The following is a 22,141-nucleotide window of genomic DNA, read 5'->3' as shown; positions in this document are numbered from 1 at the left end:
GTGATGGCGAACCTTTTGAGCTCGGTGTGTCAGCATTTTGAAAAACCCTAACTTAACTCTGGTGCCGTGTCACATATAGAAATTTTTTGATATTTGCAACCATAGTAAAACAAACTTATATTTTTGATATTTATTTTATATATTTAAATGCCATTTAACAAAGAAAAATCAACAAAAACAATGAGTTCGTGTGTCATAGGTTCGCCATCACTGGCTTAGGGCCAAGCTCTTGGACTCCCCACTGTACACTCTGCTCCGGTCTACACACTAAGCTTCCTGCGACAGAGGCTGACAAAGAAGTCCAGCCTCCCGAGGTCTCCGGGCACAGGGAGTAGGCATGGATGGGACCTTCTTTTCCACTTTAAATCAGTCGACTTAGGTATGCATGGTCATTGCCACCCATGATTCCGATTTTTTAGGGATTCTTATGGGTTGCTGTCCTGTCAGAATGAATTAGAACGGCACATCTTCCTGAAGACAATCCTCACTCCACCTCTGGAGAAGGAATAGTCATAGAACTGGTATCACAGCTGTAAATCACTAAACCGGGTATCAGGACATTTTAAAAAATTACATGGACTTTTAAGGCAGAAAACGAACCTCAGAAGTTCCTGTCTCTGGTAACTCACATTGGGTGACCCATCCAGATCTTATGTGCAACCGCCCAGCACTCACTGGTGCTACTTAAACCCAACATGCAAAACAAAGATAAAACCAAGCTCCAACCTATGAAGAACTTTTGCAAAAGATACCAGATTCTGAACACAGAACCCAAGCCTCACAGGTTGCTGCACAAGGATCACTGCAAAGCCAAGACGACAAGCGCAGCGCATCAGCCCCCAGCCAGAGCCGAGCACCGTGAGTGGCCCCGTGAGCAGGCAGGCCTCTCCAGGACAGCCGGCAGGGGAGGGGCCTTGACAACAGGGCTGATTCTGTGGCAGAGACACACGGTGGACGTGAAACAGAATCGCACAACCGCGGCCAAATAAAAATTAAAGTTTCTGAAGCTTTCATTTCTTGGCTTTCCGTGCTCCTGTTTCCTTTAGGTGAAAGACTTCATAAGCGCTCTAAACCCTGTTGTAACCGCTGAGACACTCCACAAACAGGCAAATAGAAAGTTACGCTTATTCCACTCCTTAAAATCGGTCCTTCTCTAAAGCTTGTCTTTCAGGTAAAAAAAAAAAAAAAAAGTGAGGCATTAAGGAAGAAATATTTTATTGGCATGATTAAAGAGGGTTAAATAGTATTAGTCACCACCGAATCTTAACAAAATCACTTCTGTATTTCATGGAGATGTTAATGAAGTTTCATAGTGCAGAAAATGTGACATTTATTTATCTCAATTCAAAATAGAAGCAATGATTTAGGTGATTTATTTCAATTATAAGTCTTGTGCATATAATTGAACCCACAGATGCATGTATTTGAAGTTGAGTGTAAAATAAATGATCAACAGGAAGCCGTAGTATATTGAAAAAAGTTTGGATTTTATTTTTATTTTTTGGTGTGAAAGGAAAGAGGTTTTATTCAGGAGTCAGTCACACAACCTGGGAGAATGGCAGACTCCCGTCTCAAAGACCAATCAAGTAGTTTGGATTGACACTTTTGAAAGAAAATAAAACTAGCCCAGCCGGTGTGGCTCAGTGGTTGAGCTTCGACCCATGAACCAGGAGGTCATGGTTCAATTCCGAGTCAGGACACATGCCCGGGTTTCAGGCTTGATCCCCAGTGTGGAGCATGCAGGGGGCAGCCAATCAATGATTCCCTCTCACCGTAGATGTTTCTCTCCCCCTCTCCCTTCCTCTCTAAAATCAATAAAAAAAAGTATTTTTTTAAAAGAAAGAAAATAAAACTAGAATGGCAAATGTCAGTAATAATAGAAGGTTTGGTAACAAATATATAAGCAATATGAAGATCTGAAAATGAAAGCCCCAATTTTATAAGCAACTTGGATATAATTTTTTTAAATACCTGATTTTCAGCCAAAAATGAATTATGATAGGAAAGGATGAAAAAGACTACTTGAAATAAATATATTTCAAGATTTCTAATTAGAACTTTTAATTTTGAATGACTGAAAGAACAAAACAACAGATCTAGAATGGAGTTCAATTAATAATACCATGGTCGCCGAAACCGGTTTGGCTCAGTGGATAGAGCGTCGGCCTGCGGACTGAAAGGTCCCAGGTTCGATTCCGGTCAAGGGCATGTACCTGGGTTGCGGGCACATCCCCAGTAGGAGATGTGCAGGAGGCAGCTGATCGATGTTTCTCTCATCTATGTTTCTAACTCTCTATCTCTCTCCCTTCCTCTCTGTAAAAAATCAATAAAATATATTTAAAAAAAAAATAATACCATGGTTTCATACATCATTAATCTCATTTAATGGAGGAAAGTCAAGACTTAAGTTTTATGCTATCCTCTCAAAGAACAATCTGTAAGTGTCCCTTAATGATAATTTGTGAAACACACGCAGAATAATGAAAACTATTAATTCTAACATAAAAAGTCTAAGAATAGGCTAAAAAATTATGATTTTAATTTGGATTTCACAATGGAATGGCCCAAATCTGAGCAGTTACACTTGCATCACTGGTGCTACTACTCCCACGTCATTCTAATGGGAATAGGGCTTAATGTGAAGTCAAGAGCGCTTCACCGGCTCAGAGCCAGGCTCCTGCATGCTCAGGCTCCCCGGCATGAACCTGTGGGGAGAAGAGCTCCCAGACCAGGTTAAATTGAGAATTAAGGAGCAGTACTTCTTTTTGGAGTAACAATATTTGAATTTTAGCATTTAAGTCAACAAAGGTTTTTTAAAAAATTAGTGCACTGTAACAAAAGCAATATACATTCCCTTCACAAGTAAAAAATAAAAAGCCCAGAATTATGAGATAGATTGGTACTGAGGACAATTAACACAGTGGAGTAATAAACAGAAAAACCAGGGCCCTGCTCTGAAGACACTAGGAGATCCAAATATCTCAAGTAAAAACGAGGGAAGTAGCTATATATTTTGCATAGTATATGCTGGAAGAGCTAACTTGTAAAGAAAAAGGAAAAAAACGTTTTTTAAAGAAAACATTTGTCTAGAACTTTAACAGCCTTTTGCTTGTTTAAAATCTTTTTACTTACACATTTAGCCTAGCTCCCAAGGAATTTGTGTTAAAAGCCAATGGTGCACATTTATTTTTAGAGTCACATTTCTGCTACACTCACTTTCTTTCACAGGTTCCAGGGTAATGTTTATTTTTAGAGCTTCTGTATAATTGTAACATTCACTTCTCACGTGACCCGTCTTTATAAACTGTGGCAGACGACTGCTCACTAGAAAAACACAAGCAGTCCACGGGAACACGGATGGGAGTCAGTCTGCCAAATAACGCCTCGTCATCCTAAATACTGCCGACCACACTTCATGAAAAATGAACCCACAAGCAGAAGGCTGTTCCGACAAAACATTCCGACGTTAACTGAGAAAGGAAGGTGTGAGAAACCTGGGAAAGGGGGTTGGATGGAGTGGGAGTTTATAACAGATAACTTTTAAGATTATTTTCAAGCCCAATGTGATTCTAATAAACTCTAAGATTATGGTAAACAGAAGATGATCAAAGATCTAGAAAGATTGAACTATATTTTAGAAATAAACAAATATTCTATTTTGCCATGACAGAAAATGGTCATCAGGTCAAGTTTATTCTGAGTAATCTAAGTGAAAATCTGAGGGATGTGCCATGATGCACCAGAGCAAGTTGCATCTCCAAGATCTGGTTTTGGTTTTTATTATACAATATAAGTATTACATTTAATATAAAATGGCAAAGAAGAGACTGAGCAGAAATTACATTACTTTGTTTAAAAAAAAAGCATTCTAGCATTTTCTAGGAGAAAAACCAAAATTTTTACAAATGAACAGTAAAGCAGATTCTTAAAACTAAAAATAGTGCATAACTTTTAGAATCAACTATTGCATAAAGTACCTGCTGAAACTGAGCAGCGCACTGTTTAGGTTGAAAGCAACCTTCCTATATAACAAGCGCTGGAGACTGGCAGTCACTTCCGCTGCATGCTGATGGCCCTGCTCCCTGCTGTGGACTTGCCCAATACGGGTGGCTCTCTCACCCCGATAGCGTGGCAGTGCATGGGAACAGCAGAAACCACGTATCCTTCACGTTACACTGAACAATAAATAAATTCTGGGGCAACAAAAATATTAAAGCTTCTTTTATGACAAAACTTGGAATCGGAATAGCTCAATGAGTCATTTATGCATAATAAACTATGTGGAAAGAACTGCTGCTGGTTTTCAGAATGTGGAGAGATGGCTGGCAAGATAGACGTTGATACAGACAGACACATAAACACTTGCACGTATAACACATACATCATATACAGATTATCATGATAGAGACTGACGTATCAGTCTATACCAGTGATTCTTTCCACATACATACACGCCTATGAGACGCTACATTGTGAGCCAAGACAATTAAGCTCTTTTCCTGTGCATCAAATGAGTTAAACACACCAACAAAAAACAAGGGATCTTTTAGAACAAGTGATCATAAGCTGTTACATGAATGGCAAATTTCATCAAACAGGAAAATTTTAAGTGCTGTATTTGATCCACAATGCACGGAAACTTGTTATAATTTTAACTGTGCTATGGAAATATACTAAGTTCCTTCTGAAAACTGAATTCCTTGAAAATAGCTAAGGTAAATTTCTATATTTATAGTTATTTCACAATATAAGTTCTACTGAGATTATCTTCATTTTATTTAGCAATTTTTTTAAACTCTAGATAGATTATATATTCAATAACAACAGTGATATTCCTCCTCAGATACCAGAAAGACCTGCAAAAAATAGGGTAGTGTTTTGTTTTTTTAGGCTGTCAAATAAAAATCAAAAACAACAAAAAAACAAAACAAAACCAAGAACTAGGGAAAAAATCTTTATTCAAATACTCTTAGTACAACTAATAGGAAACCCCCCCACTAATGCTACACTGCATTATAAAAAAAGAAAAGAAAGAAAATAAGGAAGAATCCCTTAGGAGTATTTCTAATTTTTTCTTCACAGCAGCCTCAGAAATAATTAAGAATATAAAGCATTTTAATAGTATCTTCATAAAGGATAATTTTTTAAAGTTAAAATTCTAAATATTTGTTATATATAAATGCTGGAGTTGCTGTCATTAAAAAAAAACCCAATAAAATCAGCTTAAAATAAATTTATTGTACAATACAAAAAGTAGGCATACTAGAAAATAAAAGATACATTATTAAATATACAAAGCAAATGAAAGAAAGCTAAATAACACAAATGTTTCAATCCAAACATGAAGATTAAAATGCACAACATTTATGCTAAAAATAAAGTATTTCAAGAAGGATATACATTTCAAATGAAATGTTAATGATGAATGAAAAGAAAAACAAATACGTTGACTTCTAAGTGCTTGAATATCAAGAATCAGTAATGGCATGAAACATTAAATCCAACAATACTAGGTACTTTTCAAGAACTGTATTTGAAAAGGTGTTAAAAACACTGAAGGGATTAAAATAATGTCGTTAAATCTGGCAAAGTTTTCCCCCTTTTTTGCAAAGTAAAGTTGGAGGGCCTATTCACAATCCCTCCCTGTCTTCCTTCTGTGCCTTCTACACATCTCTGGATGCCCCTCCTTAACCAGAGGCTATAAATACAGTAGCTTACAGCGCCCTACTCCGCTGGTAAGTGTGCAATTAGCCTTACCAACATAAAAAGGTGCCACAGATTAACAATTTTGAAATCTTTATAAATATTAATACAATATGAAACATTAAACTTTCATTTATAAAGTAAAACTAACCTACAAATAAAATAGTAAAATGTAAGAATTTAGGACACGAGGGGGCGGGGGGAAATAACGCCTTTTTTGCAAACTGTCTATTAAGGCATTCAGTTCCCCAAACCACAAATGGCTCTGGACGTATACTGTCCCAGGGTCTAGCAGAGGTGAGGCCTCCACACACACTACTCTCCTGCGGACGGCCACACCAGAAGCATCCAGTTAGAATATACATCTGTACATTAGAGGAACATTCAAATAACCATAAAGTCCTTGGTAAAATCCTCTAAAACCTTACATAACATATAATTATTTAAATAGAAAAGTTTTAATACTTATGTTAGACCAAAAGGCTTCTGAACAACACCTTTGGGAGGAAACATCTTTTCCTAATATCATGGTTCCCAAACTCAAGAAATCATATGATCAGGAATTTTTACATCTATATTTGCACTGGTATCTAAATGACCCAGTGCAATATTTCTCCCTATCCTGTATTTACTTTTATTAGACTTTACCTACCACAAATATGCCATGACACAAGAAACTATCAAGTTCTCTTTCTAGATCCCACCCCTGCACCTCCAAAATCTACAAGTTTAAAAATGAATTAACAAAAAGCACCTGGAAGCTGAGAATAGCGATGCATGGAGGAAGGAGGAAGAGTGAATAGGTCCTACAGAATTTTATAATCACTTTGCCAAGACAGACTTTAAATACTTTTAATTCTTTGAAATCAGATTGTGTAGAACGTATAGTTCTTCTCTTAAAAACAAGTTTTGATTCTCAATATTCCATTTTTATAACCAAACAAAAGGATTCATATCTAATAGGTATTTTAGTAGAATACTCACTACCTTCAGACTCAATTAATTTCCTAAGTACTCTAAAAGAGTTCCGATAGAACAAACTTTATGAGATGTTATAATTTGTCATAAAAGATTCATTAGCACTTGTAAAACCATTGGAATAAAATTACTAACAGCTAAAACCAAGATTCACCCATTTTATTTAAATATAACAGAAAAGGCTACGTGTATAATAGAAAATAAAACTGTTCAGGTAAACATTTCACTTGAAGACACTCTGCTCCTCTGGTGACCATAGCTTCTTAGCAGAGAACATGTCACTATCTTGTACCTGAAATTCTTTGGCTGGAATGTTTTAGTAACATAAGACACTCCTGTACATGGCAATTCTGACAGAACATAGGAGTTGCAAAGTAAAAAGGCAAAGACACGACTTATAAAGTGTTCGGTAAAATTTTAAATGAATTTTTTAAAATTTAAAGCCAATCTATCATTAAAAATGGCATGACATGTAAACATAAGCTAATTTTATAATCTGCTATATTAAATAATTTGGGACTCATTATTTTACCTTTTTAAGTTTTCTTTTTAGCTTAGAAATACTTTTTATTGCCACTAAAGACATGTCAATTTTAAAACTGGAAAAGAAGAAACAGAATATAATGAAACTGTTAAGTTCAATGTGTGGGTTTTAAAACCAAAAAATTACAAATTTCTATTACTATTTTAAATGGGGTTACCTGACTCCATAATTCAATTTTTAATTACACCAGGAAAAATTTTAAATCCTTTTAGCGTTTTTTAAAATAAAGCAAATTTGCTTTACTTACTTATAAATACTTTTTAAAAACTGACAAATCTACCTTTACACAAAGACTAAAAGGAGAAAAAGTTTTATGGCTCCAGCAGCAAAGGTTGCGAACACAAAAAACTCATATAAATATATATATTATGCAAAAACACTAAAGATGTGTGAAAGGTAAATGAAGAACACTCTGAAACTAGCGCCCACTGCTTTAGCTTTTCTCGCCCAGACTCTCCATTCTATAAACTACAGTTGTAGAGATGTCCTCATTTGACTCAGGTGACACTTTTTTCCACACTGTCTCTTTTAAAGCAAGTTCTTGTTGGAGACTTTCACAGTCCAATGGTCCCAAGGAATGCTAGTTGTTCAAGCAACATACATAATTTATTAGTGCACTTGAGTGAAGAAAGGTCCGAGCTATAAAATGGTATTTTTCAGTGAATGTTATTAAAATCTGCTCACATTTTCACCCACCACCATTTGATGTTAGCTCCATGTTATTCATGTTGACTCTCATGGGAGTTTTTACTGTGTTGGCTCTAATTTTCATATGTTATTATAAGTGACTTTGATTGCAACTAATGACATGAAAACTTACTTAGTTTATGCATTAAAAGATTTTCTTTCTACTTCTAAGTGCTTCATATAAGCTTCAAGTCTAATTAGGTAATTTTATTACATACATTTTCCATACGGTTGCAAAGGAATTTAATTAAAACTCAAAACAAGTTCCTTAGTTCAATGAACAACAATGAAAACAAAAAAAATCTTGTTCCTGAAATTTAAGTCCTGATTCCTAATACTAACTCTAAACAACTAGTGTGTGTGTATGTGTAATATGAAGCCAAGCACACTAATAAAAAAAAAAATAGTACGAGTATCAGGGATACTGCATTAAACACTTTTTGTAGAAAAATATTTCAACAATAGTGGGTTATAAAACTTATGAGGCTTTGTATGGTGTCTCACTAATACTGTAATACCATAATCCCTTTCCATATCCATCCACGTCAAAGTAAACTTCATTCCAAGACTAGTTAATTCTAGACAAGTATTAAGAGTAAAAACAGGCTTTCTTCTTACAGCATGTAGCGCTTTCTAACGTGTCTTGGCAGAATCAATTCTTTAAAATATTGCTTAAAATAGCAAAAAATGGGAAGAGAGGAAACCCTGCTGTTAGGCTAACCAGTTTCAATTTAAGTAAAACATCAATACTTAATATCTATGAAGTACTGGCCCAGGATAAAAATGTGAACAATTTGTTTTACACTCATCTGCGATCAGTATAGATATGAGGCCATTACCAATTACACTAAATTTTATTTAAACTGGTGAGTCATTTTCTCTCTCTTAAAAAAATATTGCATAACAATCTAAATAAGAATTTAGCTTACCCTTTGATCGCCACCTTCTCTTCGAGGATCAAGTTTTTTTGCAAAGTGTCTCAAATTATCATAGTTATGGAAATTACACAGAGAAACAAGATCCTGTAAATAAACAGAGCCAGGTATGAGAAATTAGCTATTCACTGACTACTGTTTCTTCATAACTGAATAAATTATACGAATGCAGCCCAATTTAACTACTATCTCCTACAAAGCACTTCTGCATGTTACTAAAGCAACACGATCCATCAAGAAGAGGACTGAAATAGGAAGAAAAGGGTATGGATACACATTTTGAGATCACTGCTTACTAGCATGATCACAGGACTCAGCAACTCAACTTGTTTAACTTTCATTTCCTATAAAGTGAGCATTATAATAACAGGCCATATGAAAGAATTCTTTCAAATAACCATAAAATAAAACACCACAAAAATACAAATACATATTCTGATTACAGTCTGTTATAATCTGCAAGCAATCTAGTATCATTCTCTAATTTTTATAGAAAATAAGAAACTGAAGATAAATCAGTTTTAATTAATAAAATCTGGAGAAAAAATGAAGACCCTGGGAAGTAATAACTGTAAATAAGCTGGAAGCTAAAATATTAGCAAGAGTTGGGTCACAACATAGTCAAGAAGTGTAATAATTTTAAATTGCAATGCCTGTTTCCTCAAAAAAAAAAAAAATACTTTTATGGATAAAGTTATTCAACCATGCAAGATTAATGATGATATAATACACTATAATAATCTTAATTTATATTGGGTTTCAAATTACTTCTCCAAGTTGGTATGTTTTGCTGAGCTTTTGGAAACCAAAAAGTAATTACAACCATAAATAGTAAAATACAAGCATCAAAGAAAATTAATTTTCTGCGAGGATGGTTCTAGGAGAGCCCTCTATGAGTGCTCCCATGGCTACCTAGTAACTGACAGACAGGCAGGCAGAGTGCCAACAACCAATAAACTATGAAAATGAGTTAAAAAAAAAAATAGAATCATAAGATGGCTCAAGTTATATGATCAGTATTTCCGTTGAGAACACATGCTTACGTGACAGAAGTGAATTCCCTTCACACTGTTGCCCATCTTGTCCAGAGGGGGTGACCAGCACATCATGCCCATGACGTTTGGGACAACTAAAAGAATGCCCCCAGCAACTCCGGATTTTGCAGGAAGACCAACCTGAAAGTAATTTGAAAAAAGGAACATTTATGTTAACATTTTAAAATAAGACAAGTTATTATGTCCAACAATAACATAAATGGCTTAAAAGTCATGGTGTATTTATTTCTATACAGAATTCCAACTTTAAAAATGTTGTGGGCATTTACCAACATGCTTATAATATGGTAAAAGAAAGACAGATATAAAACAGGTGGGATGTATTTAAATGTAGAAAAATTTGAAAGATATTCTAATTTGTGGGCTTATGTTTTTATTTTATTCTTTGTGCCTACATTTTCAAATTGTTTTTATAATAAACATGTACTGCTTAAGTATAAAAATGATTTTCAACAAATATTTTGACTAGAAAAATAATGAGAATTTCTATCTTCTTAAAAGATTCTCTGTGGTATAATGTCAGAGAAATTTGGAGGAATAGAGATAAGATGGTAATTCAAGTTAATCCTCTTCAAGACATTTACCTTTACATTATGCAAAACTTGATAATAATTATGATAAAAGACAAAATTAATGGCTTACTAACATTCAAACAATGAGTTCCTCTTGCTACAAGTAATCTTGTATAAAACTAAGTTAAACAAAAAATTCACCTGAATGGGATCTACCGATTCACAAGGAATACAACGGACAGTGAGAGCATCGGCCAATCTAGATTGTGATAAACTGTACAGGATAAATGACCCAGTTTTTCGACCCAAAACAAGAAAAAAGAGAGAAGGCAGGGCGGAAGACTATAGATTAAAGAAGAAAAATAGAGGGAGATACAACCAATCATAATTGTAAGACACTATTTGCAGCCCAAGTCAAAGAGAAAAATAATAATTTATAAGACAGTCCAGATGACCTGAATAGTCATAAGAGCTATCACTTAGAATTACAGACGGAACTATGACAAGGATGGAGGAAGCAGGTATACATACAGATGAAACAAAATTGGTCATGTATTGATAAGTATTAAAGTTGAGTGATGCATAACATTAAATAAGTCTGTTTTTCTGTTTTAAAATAAAATAATCATTTTAGGGCATTTGCTTATTGACATAAACAGACTGAAATAAAAAGTCTACACATTTTACAAGTGGCAAATGCACAACAGAACTTAAAGCAGTATATTTTTAAGTTTTAACTTTAATATACTTTATGTCCTTTAAAATATCTGTGGATTTAACCAAAAAATGTTAAACATCACAATTATGCACTACTTCTGAACTTAAACATAAACAATAAAAGTAGTCTATACTAACCTTATATATTGGAATGCCTTAAAAGAAGTGATGAGGTTCTATAAATAAAACTTCAGGTTCTTAAGAACATCTGATAGACTGCTTAATAGTAACTCTATTCCTTACCAATTCTGTAACAAATTAACCTTGAAAACAAGCCTCTCTCTCAAAAATTAATGTACAATTTGAGAAGCAAAGTTCAAACTGCAGTTTTAAAAGAACTAGTCCAAACTAGCTTCTTGACAGAGAAAATTAAGATTAAACAGTAACTTACATGGAAAGCAAACTGCCCTGAGAAGTCATACATGCCACAGGAATGCATCAAACTCAGCGTGTTTCGCACGGCTTCTGGGCTCAGTACTCTTTCACCAGTAATGGGGCAGAAACCGCCATTAGCCAGTGTTGCAGCCATCACACTGGCCGATTCACACGTTACCTCAATGGAGCATAACTAAAGGAAGCAATAAACGAATTCTGAAAATCTAGGCTCACGTTATTTTTAGTATTGCATTTGATTTCTAAGATAATCTATTTTATCTGGCTTTTCATACAGATCTGAAATGATCCCAAATGGGTCATTTTAATATAACTTGACATTCTAAAGATTTTAATTTGAACAAAGTTCTAGCCCCTTTAAGGTTTATTCTGATTTTCCCAGTTATTCAGTCTTTTAATGGCAGAACTAGGCTAGGAAGAGCCAGGCCCTACGCACTAGTACAGTGGGGCCTTGACTTACAAGTTTAATTCGTTCTGTGACGGAGCTCGTCACTCAAATTACTCGAACGTCAAGTCAATTTTCACCATTACAATGAATTGAATGCGGGGCTGATGTTGTGGCGTTCACTGTGACGTTTGCTGCGCCAACTAGCGGTGGGGTATCTGAAGTTGGCTCGTAACCCGAATTTTAGCTCGCAACTCATATCTCGAAAAACTTGTTAGTCGGGACACTCGTAAGTCAAGGCCCCACTGTATTTGTAATTGCTCCATGTAATATTCAGAACTGCTTAATATTTAATGCTTTCTCTAAGATACACCAACATAATTATTAACTCAATAGGAAAAAAGGAGACATGACATTTTTTAGATAAAGCAGTATAATAGGTACATCTACATGAGAAATTGCCACTTTAGAGAAAAAATGCTAATTGCCTGACATTCGCCTATAACAAAGCTCAGCATCCCCATATGGCAACATGCAAAGGACTCAGTGAAGAAAAATCTAAGGCAGCTCTAGCCCGGATACATGTGTGCCTAAAGCAAAGTGCCTCCTTTTAACCATCTCCTAACATTCAAATATTTATTTACTATTGACCCTGGGTGCTGAATGTAGAAAAGCAAAGCCTAGTTACAATGTACAATAAAATGTTTGCAGTTAAATATAATCAAACTAATGGAAAAGGTTTACTATACCAAACCCAAATTTACCCATAAAACTAAAACAATAAATATGGTCTATTTAATTTTTAATTAACAGCAAACAAAATGGGTGAAAAGTAGAGGAGAAATAGGGCCTGGAGAAGAGAAAGAAAAAAAACTGAGTTCTCGGACTTAGAAACTTTCTCACTCACACCTCAAGATCTACATACAAGAGGTGCAAAGGGGTTTGAAGACAGCAAAAAGAAAGACTAATTAACTAAAATGACTGGAAGCCACTTTTTTACTGACTTTCACTTTTGCCTATTTATATTAAAACCTCTTCTCAATTCCCCCAAAACTACAGAATCCATAGTTACTATACTGACCCATACAGCAAAGACAAAGGTTGATGTAATCATGAAAACCTTTCTAAAATACATGAAATTTAAATTATAACAATCATTTCTTAATTTATACTTAGTATTAACTGGAGTTTTGTGTGTCATAAGGTAATACACTCCTAATACGACAAATCCTAATTTAAGAGTACTTTCCTGATACCCTGATGAATGTTTAATTAGATGCAGCCCTTCTACAAAAAGTAGTACTTCTGTGGCTGTCTCTTGGTTTCTGCACTGAAGTGTAGAAACGTCACAGATTTAGTAGCATGTAACAGCCAAAGTTAAATATGTATACCAAAGGAAAAGAACTTACACATATAGAAGAAATTCATATGGGCTAGGGGGGAAAATAAGGGCTACTGGATAAAAGTAAATATGATACTAAATAATAAACTTCACACCAATAGTCTCATGGTATTTTCAATGCAGAAAGTTAGGTCAAAAATATTCTACAGCCCTGGCCATCATGGCTCCGTTGGTTGAGCATCATCCCAGAAGGTTGCTAGTGCAATTCCTGGTCAGGGCACATGCCCAGGTTTTGGGACCCATTCCCAGTGGGAGTGTGCAGGAGGCAGCTGATAAATGTTTCTCTCTCACATCAATGTTTCTCTCTCTCTCTCCCTTTCTAAAATCAATAAAAACATATTTTTAAAAAATGTTACAGAAAATGAAACTGGGGCTCAGTTTGAAATTAGGTCAGATGGCTAAAAAGGGGCCAGGGTAGATCTTGATTTTACAATGACAAGACAGCTCTAGCCTGGAATCATGTGTGCCTAAAGCAAAGTGCCTCCTTTTAACCATCCCCTAACATTCAAATATTTATTTGATTTGGCAAAAAAAATTTTTTTTAATTTACAATTTACAGTTCTTTGCATTGGGCAGGTGACAAACTCTGATCTGGACTTCTATCAAAATCTACTTCAGAACAACTTCCCTAATATAAATTCTTTAAGATTACTGAAAGGTTAAAATTAAAGCACCTTCAAAAATAAAGACAGGCAAGCTAGAAATTAATTTGTTACTATGTAGCTTCACATTACAGACCCATCAGAGGCACTAATGGCATTAAAGTGATAAAAATGAATGAGCTGAAAGTATGGGGGGAGGGATATTATCTTTAATTGAGTCTATACCACAACAGATGATGAGTCTGAAGAGAGTGGAGCTTGCTGTTCTACCTTAAAAGAAAACCCACTATGTAACTGCAGAAGCGAACTGAGAAAATGCAACTGATTATGAACCGTCGTTAACTCCTCCAAACAAAATGGAAAAGCTAAGAAAACAGAGGTCCGTTTATAACAAGAAGTTGTCAATTGTTCCTAACACTTCTTAAATAGAACGTGTTTACAGGAATAAATATTCCATTACGTCCCGAGTCATGACTTTTTAGGAGATACACACATGAGAGTGTCTTTCATGAGTATATTGTTTCAAATGTCAGTGGGAAATGTATTTTCTCTTGGCTCACAGCCAAGATTTCAGAGATATCTATATTGTGCTAAATGATACACCCATTTATTTGTATACACAATTCATATATTTAAAGTAAATTACCTGGAAATAGAAGTCTAATATACCAACCATGTCTGTGCCTTCTGGAAAACACTGAAAAAAATAGAAAGGCAATTAAAAACATAGAAACACAGGGGGAAAAATGCAGATATAAGATTAAATTTGAAAAATGTACATTGATGTTTTAATTGAGAACAAAATAGCACATAATCTAAGAAAGGGTATAAACATGAAATCACAAAGAACAATAAAACAAAATAACATCATATATAGACTTCTAGATTCTAGTTTAAATGACAAAGATAAACTGATTCATAATTCATAAGCCAAGTTATTGGACCAGCCACTTAAAATTTAAAAAATCAAGTGTAATCAACAATAGTAAGGCATTTATTTGAGTAAATGGGTGAATCCTTACACAATATTTGCATTAACATAACTAGTCAAATATTTGAAAACTGCCAGATACAAATCAATTTAATAACATGAACACTTTGATAGCATAACTCAAGGTTATTTTGCAAAGACTTCTAAATCTTAAATAGTAGGTAATTGTTTAAAATCGATTGTTGAGTTCTTAGCATGTATCTTCGTATATTTTATTAACTAAAAGAATAACTTGAAATAGAACAAAAGTTAAAAACCTTTTTTTCTTTTAAGTAATATCCTATTGCAAAATTTCGATCTCCACTTTCTCTTTCAGACTGAAACCTAGAAGAAAAAATAACATTTGCTTTATTTTCTGTAAAAGTATGTTCTGTAGCTTAATTTGTATATGGAAGTGCAGTATAAAGAACACGGACCTCATGGTCAAGACTGCTGGGTCCCAGTCCCAGCCAGTTCTGTCGATAGGCCTGCTAGCTATGTGGCCTTAGGCAAGTCATTTCAGTGACACCTCTCTCCATCTTAAATTTCTCAGCTGTAAAAAGGTTAAAATAAACTAGGCCAGTGGTCGGCAAACCGCGGCTCGCGAGCCACATGCGGCTCTTTGACCCCTTGAGTGTGGCTCTTCCACAAAATACCAACTTCTGCGCATAGGCCACGAAGTTTCAATCGCACTGTACATGCACGCCCGCACATGGTATTTTGTGGACGAGCCACACTCAAGGGGCCAAAGAGCCGCATGTGGCTTGTGAGTCACGGTTTGCCGACCACGGAACTAGGCCCTTTCTAATCCTCCTATTTTTTTAATAAAGAAGCTAATTACCAAATATTCCACCATTAAAATATACTAAAAAATGCACAATTTTCTAGCTCTCTCAAAAGTACAATAGTCAATTCTAACTAAGGAAATACATGGACATTGCACTGAGGCGGGGACACATGAAATGGGCCTTACAGCATTCACTGGATTAACAGATTCAGGTGGAAGCCCAGGCAGCAGCACGAACAAAGTTGTAAAGGTATAAAATACGGCATTTCATTGAAAAATAGCAAATATTCTGACGTATCTGGGAAATGGGATTTATGAAGAAGAGTAGAGAAACATCAAACTAACAAAGGAGGAGAGAACCAAGATGGCTGCGTAGGCAAATGCCTGTATTCACCGCCTCCCACAACCACACCAAAATTACAACAAAACTACAGAACCATCACCCAGAACTGCTGGAAAGCTGGCTGAATGGAAGTCCTACAACTAGAAAAGTAAAGAAGGAAGCACACTGAGGCTGGGAGGAGGTGCGAAGGCCCAGAATGGGCTAGTCCGGCACCCACGTGGGCTGCACTTGGGAGGGAGACAGCCTCTGTGGAGGCCACCGGGAGGAGCAAGGGGTCCCAGCCCCACACTAGAAGCCCAGCCCAGGGTCCCAGAGCTGGGGACAGAAGTCCCGACGGGCAGTAAGAACTACAGGCTGATTAAAAGGCTGGCACCCTGAACTGCGCTTACAATTACAAGCTCCCGCTTGCTCTGAGCTCCAGTGCTGGGCAAGACTCTGGGGAACCCCGACCTTCTGGGGAAAAACTGGACTGTCTGGCATCGAGGCAGGAATGTGGGGGCGGCTTTCTTCCAGATGGAGGTGCTCTTAGCCGTTTTGTTCCTGTGCTGGGACCTCTCTGGTTGCAGGGCTGACTGGCAGCCATTGCTGTTTGCTCTGCCTGGTGATTCCTTGAGACCCCGCCCCACCCAATTTACAACCCCACCCAAGCTGTGGGCAATGGCTTTTGCATATGAAGGGCCTGTCCTTTCTCAGGCTAAAAACTTGTCAAAAAGCTGCAGCTGGGTCAGGGAGCCGAAAACCTATCAAAAGGCCCAAGACGCAGCATGAGCACCAGCCTGCCTTGCTTCACAGCTGGGCCTCATCTGGGCACTTCCAAATCTGATACAGAGGAGGAATCTGCAGATCTCTCTGTAACTCCTGCTGGGTGGCCCCAGGCAGTGGCTAACTTTGCACCTCCCTGGAGACCCAAGAGCCAGTGTACCCAGTGGTCAGTGTTGGACCATACCAGATTACAACTCTACACATCCACAAGCAACACAATTCAAGGGGCAGACTCAGTGAACACCAAAGCCCCACTGAAGCAAGACCTGCTCCACAGGGGTGTCTCCTGCAAAGCAGCTCTCCCACTGTAGTCACAGCTGGTCTCCACAGCCAATTGGCCTGGAGAGCAATTCCTCCCAGTGACACCAACAGCAATCAAGGCTCAACTACCACAAGACTATGCTAACAGCCCACAAAGGAGTGCACCTAGAGTGTCCACATCAGATGACTGGGGAGGCTGAGCGACTGGGCCCTATAGGACACCTACTACACAAGGCCACTCTATCAACTCAAGAAGACTTAGCAGTTCTATCCAATACATAGAAACAAACACAGGGAAGCAGCCAAAATGTGGAGACAAAGAAACATGTCACAAATGAAAGAAATGGAAGAAAGCAATCTACTGGATATAGAGTTCAAACCACAGTTATAAGGTTACTCAAGAGTCTTCTAGAAACCTCCAAGGGACTTAGTAAGTCTTTCAAGGATCTTGGTCAGAATGCCAAAAAAAAAAAAGAAAAAAAAAAAAAGAAAAAAGAAAGAAAAAGGAACAGTCAGAAATTAAGCATACACCAAGTGAAATAAAGAATAATATACAGGGATTCAACAGCAGACTAGAGGATCCCAAGAATCAAACAATGATTTGAAATATGAGGAAGGAAAAAACACCCAACCCGAGAGCAAAAAGAAAAAAGAAACAAAAAATATGAAGATAGTGTAAGGAGCCTCTGGGACAGCTTCAAGCATACCAATATTCGCATTATGGGGGTGTCAGCAGAAGAGAGAGAGCAAGATATTGAAAATCTATATGAAGAAATAATGACAGAAAACTTCCCCTACCTGGTGAAAGAAAGAGACTTACAAGTCCAGGAAGCACAGAGAACCCCAAACAAGAGGAACCCAAAGAGGACCACACCAAGACACATCATAATTAAAATGCCAAGAGCAAAAGACAAAGAGAGAATCTTAAAAGCAGCAAGAGAAAAACAGTTGGTCACCTATAAGGGACTACCCATACGACTGTCAGCTGATTTCTCAACAGAAACTATGCAGGCCAGAAGGGAGTGGCAAGAAATATTCAAAGTGATGAATTGCAAGAACCTACAACCAAGATTACTCCACCCAGCAAAGCTATCATTTAGAATTGAAGATCAGATAAAGAGCTTCATAGACAAGAAAAAGCTAAAGAAGTTCATCACTACCAAACCAGTATTATATGAAATGCTGAAGGGTATTCTTTAAGAGGAAGAAGAAAAAGGTAAAGATACAAATTATGAACAACAAAGTGGCAACAAATACACATCTATCAACAATTGAATCTGAAAAATCAAATGAGTAAAAAAATTTGATGAACAGAATAAACTGGTGAATGGAATAGAATCAGGGACACGGAAATGACTGACTGACGATTCTCAGAGGGAAGGGTGTGGGGAAAGAGATTAAACAAAGATCTTATATGCATGGATGCATTACCTATGGACACAGACAATAGGGTGGCAAGGGCCTGGGCGGGGTGGGAACTGGGTGGAGGGGAGCTATGGGGGGTGGGGACCTCTGTAATAGTCTCAACAATAAAGATTAATAATAATAAAAAAACTAACAAAGGAGACTAGGACCAAATTATCAAGACTGATAAATGCTAAGAAATGTAATAGCTCTTGATTGCCAACAAAATGAAAGCTTCAAGCTCTCAAACAAGCTACCTTGTTAACTCTACATTTTAGAAGGTTAGTTCTGACATCAGTTTGGGAAAGGGGAAAAAGAAAGGATGAGTGATGTTATTAGGTGACTACTGTAATGAGAATTACAGGAAACCTGAATTTAGGTAGTGATGATAGACCTGGAGGGAGAAGTATGACTAAAATGAGAGCAGTTGTGCAAATCTTCAGACTTAATGGGAAAAAAGAGAAATAGTGTGAAGTCGCTCTACCAGGTCTTAAGGAGGGCAGAGTCTAATGGTGACAATGGGGCAAAGACAAGATACAGAAATAGTTCAATGAAATATGAGAGCACAGAAGGGTGAGATGAAATTAATAAAAAGCTTCCTGGGAAAGTTACTGAAGCTGATGAATAACAATTGGTAAGGCAGACAACCTGAAAAGGTTTGCCCTCTAAAACATACAAAGCATCACCTAATTAGAACTCCTGCCAAAAGTGTTTAAACTTTATCTAATCACAAGGAAACAACCAGGCCTATAAAAAACAGAGAATATCCACTACAGCCCATGAGCTAGATCCAACTTGCTTCCTGTTTTTATAAATAAGGTTTGTTTATATGGCTACGTTCATACTCAGAGTAGAACTAATAGTTGTAACAGAGACTACTAGTCTAAAATTTTTATTACCTGGTCCTTCACAGAAAAAGTTAGGTAATTCCTGCTCTAGAAAATAAGTGATTGGCACGCTTAAAAAAAAGTCATTTAATAAAATTTTTAAAAGCAAGAGACTAAGGCAGGCAGACTGTTTTACTTTTAAAAGACAAGAGATCATGATTAGTTCCTTAATTAGTTTATGGTATTTAGAGGACATTTGGGGACATCTATATATTGATTAATATCATGTTAAATAATGTCCTTAAGTGTCGATGGTACTATAGTTATGTAGGAAAATGCCCTTATTCCTAGGATACACAGGTGAAGTTATTTAAAAGTGAAGCGTCATGATGTTTACGTAATTTCAAACAGTTCAGAATAAAAGCCACCCACATAAATGTACATATCTATATATATAAAAGGCTAATAAGCAAAGTGTCCCTTCGGGAGTTCAACCAGGAGTTCAATCACTCGCTATGACATGCACTGACCACCGGGGGGTGGCACGGAATGAAGGAAGGCCCCAGCGGGCAGCCAGACATCCCTGGATTGCGAACAGGCGCAGGCCAGGCAGGAATTTCGTGCACCAAGCCTCTAGTGTGTGTGTGTGTGTGTGTGTGTGTGTGTGTGTGTGTGTGTGTGTGTACGTAGAGATACACATATATTTTTTTACTAAGGAGAGAGGTTGATAAAAAGCAGATAAGAGGAATGGCCCATTATAAAATCCTAAGTCATAAAGCAGACTCACGTTGCATTACTGAATCCAACATATTCATTACCAGCCATCTTATTCAAAAACTGCATCACCTATAAACCAAAATTTAAAAGTGTCAGTATCAAAAAACAAAGATATAAAGAATGTAGCATGAAAACTGAATTCTATATTGCACTTACATAGTCAAATTTTTCAGCATTATTCACTCCTTGCTACAAAGAAATAAGACATGAAAACATTAATGAAGGTACCACATTTAAGTTTTAAATGATTATAATATAAAATTTTCAAACTATCATAAAATTAATACTGTGCATTAGTACTTTCAAATCTAGAAAATGCTTCTAAAGTAACCTAATATTTACATAAATTATATACACTTTTTATTAATACCCTATGTTGAAAATTATCTGAGTTACAAAGGGAATGCTTTATTTTAAGTATAACTTTACCCAACCCAAAGTTATAGAATTTGAAATACAAGTTACTCCAAATCCCGTATCTTTCATGACAGATAATCTGCTAGACAATGTTACTTCCATATTTTTAAAAAACTTAAAATAAAGTTTCACCCTTAGAGAAAAAGTAAGTATGGTTTCAAATTAAGAGCGATCTACTTGTATTTTTTAAGTAACCTTAAACCAATATATGAGTTAGAAAAATGAGTTATGTTGCAAAATTAATCTTTTAATTCTAGTATATGCAAACATTCTGGATAGATTTTACTAGTATAGAGAAAGCTCTACTTTTATATCTCACTTGTTATATAATAAACCTTGAAATAAAAAAACATATTTCAGAGTCTCTAAAAGTTAGCTACGTCTGTATTTAGCATTGTGCCAATTCAGAATATAGAAGATGTATTGTTTCATTGCTTCTATTTCTGACATGTTAGCTACTGCTAATGTCAATAGGTAAAACCTATGTAATGTAGATCAGTTCAAGTAGCCAAACGGTTGCATTTTACCTCAGCGAAGTTTACAAAGCAGTTAAGTTGTAGATCTGAAATCAAACGTATTAATTGGTGATGTGCACCCAAAAGAAACAATACATCTCTAAGTTTAAAACAGGTTCAAAATAAAATAATTTGACAACTATAGTTTTAAAAATGAAAAATTTCAATTTTACCTCCAAAAAATACAAAACATTACCAATTAAAATTTTAGTATGGGGGGAAAACCTGTATGAGAGTATTATTTAATTGAATAAAGCCAGGTTCATTCTCCACTTTATAAGCAGATTAGAATGTGGCTGACAATTTGTGGAATCCTAAAAATCACTTTAAGAAAGGATGTGTAATCCACATATAAAAGCAGTAGCTAGAAAGAACACCACATCTTTTCATCAAATTAGTTATTAACAAACTTATACACGGATAATTTAGCTATAGCCATATTGTAATCACTATGTCTTTTCTCTAAAGCGTTCTTCTGACATATTTTAAGTTTTCTTTCCTTATAATACACCAGAAATCAGAATGTAGAAATGTAACTCCAAAGCTGTTCAATGAAAAATAATTAAAAGAAATTACCAACTTCATTGAACTGTTGCAGTTGTCAAAATATTCCATAGATCCTAATGCTGTAAAATATGTAACAACATTTAAACCACAAAACCCTTTTTAAGCATAAAAAATAAAAACCCAAAAAAACAAACAAAAAGAACCACAACTCTTTTGGAAAAGGATGTCAGCATTTGCATTGTGATGTCACATGATTACTGGTTATACAATTAATCAATGTAAAACAAGTTATATTGAACTTTCATTCTCTCACCTAAACTGTGCCCTATAAAATTAACACAAATTTTCTTTATTTAGCTGTTGTGTTTAGTAAAAAAAAGAGAAAAAAAAAGAAAAACCGTTCCAATCCTAGACTATGGGCACCTTTTTGTAGCTTACAAAAATCAAGTACGATTGAGTTTTGTTTCTATGGTTTTTTAAAGAAACTTTCATATTTACCAATGCCTATCATTATAAAAAATTTGAGTAAGCTACTTGAAGTGTTCTAGACAAATTATGTAAAAAATCAAAATAAAATATTTGAATGATGGTGTTGACTCAAAAAACTCTCTCCAAAACTTACCCCATTTAAATGTAAAAGCACTTGGTTACTATTTAT

At 35.8% G+C, this 22,141-nt stretch overlaps 1 protein-coding gene across 6 annotated transcripts in view; it reads right to left on the bottom strand.

The window, feature by feature from the left end:
• GLS (glutaminase) overlaps nucleotides 1–22,141 on the bottom strand; it is a 55,459-nt gene that overhangs the window by 14,941 nt on the left and 18,377 nt on the right. The window contains exons 8-15 of one of the 6 annotated variants that reach the window (XM_023759669.1): nucleotides 20,201–20,233; nucleotides 20,055–20,113; nucleotides 15,162–15,228; nucleotides 14,560–14,610; nucleotides 11,523–11,699; nucleotides 9,891–10,022; nucleotides 8,842–8,934; nucleotides 197–495 (exon numbers count right to left, since the gene is read on the bottom strand). In XM_023759669.1, coding sequence (XP_023615437.1) covers nucleotides 454–495; nucleotides 8,842–8,934; nucleotides 9,891–10,022; nucleotides 11,523–11,699; nucleotides 14,560–14,610; nucleotides 15,162–15,228; nucleotides 20,055–20,113; nucleotides 20,201–20,233 — 654 coding nt within the window. In that variant the 3' untranslated portion in view covers nucleotides 197–453. Of the gene's footprint in view, nucleotides 1–196; nucleotides 496–5,218; nucleotides 5,370–6,086; nucleotides 7,865–8,841; nucleotides 8,935–9,890; nucleotides 10,023–11,522; nucleotides 11,700–14,559; nucleotides 14,611–15,161; nucleotides 15,229–20,054; nucleotides 20,114–20,200; nucleotides 20,234–22,141 lie in introns of those variants that run through there. The other 5 variants (XM_023759679.1, XM_023759674.1, XM_014460923.2 and 2 more) reach the window with 5 other exon arrangements.

This window comes from Myotis lucifugus, unplaced genomic scaffold (genome assembly GCF_000147115.1).
Source record: "Myotis lucifugus unplaced genomic scaffold, Myoluc2.0 scaffold_3, whole genome shotgun sequence".
In the NCBI taxonomy this organism is placed as follows: domain Eukaryota; kingdom Metazoa; phylum Chordata; class Mammalia; order Chiroptera; family Vespertilionidae; genus Myotis; species Myotis lucifugus.
This window is presented reverse-complemented; position numbering and strand designations above follow the sequence as displayed.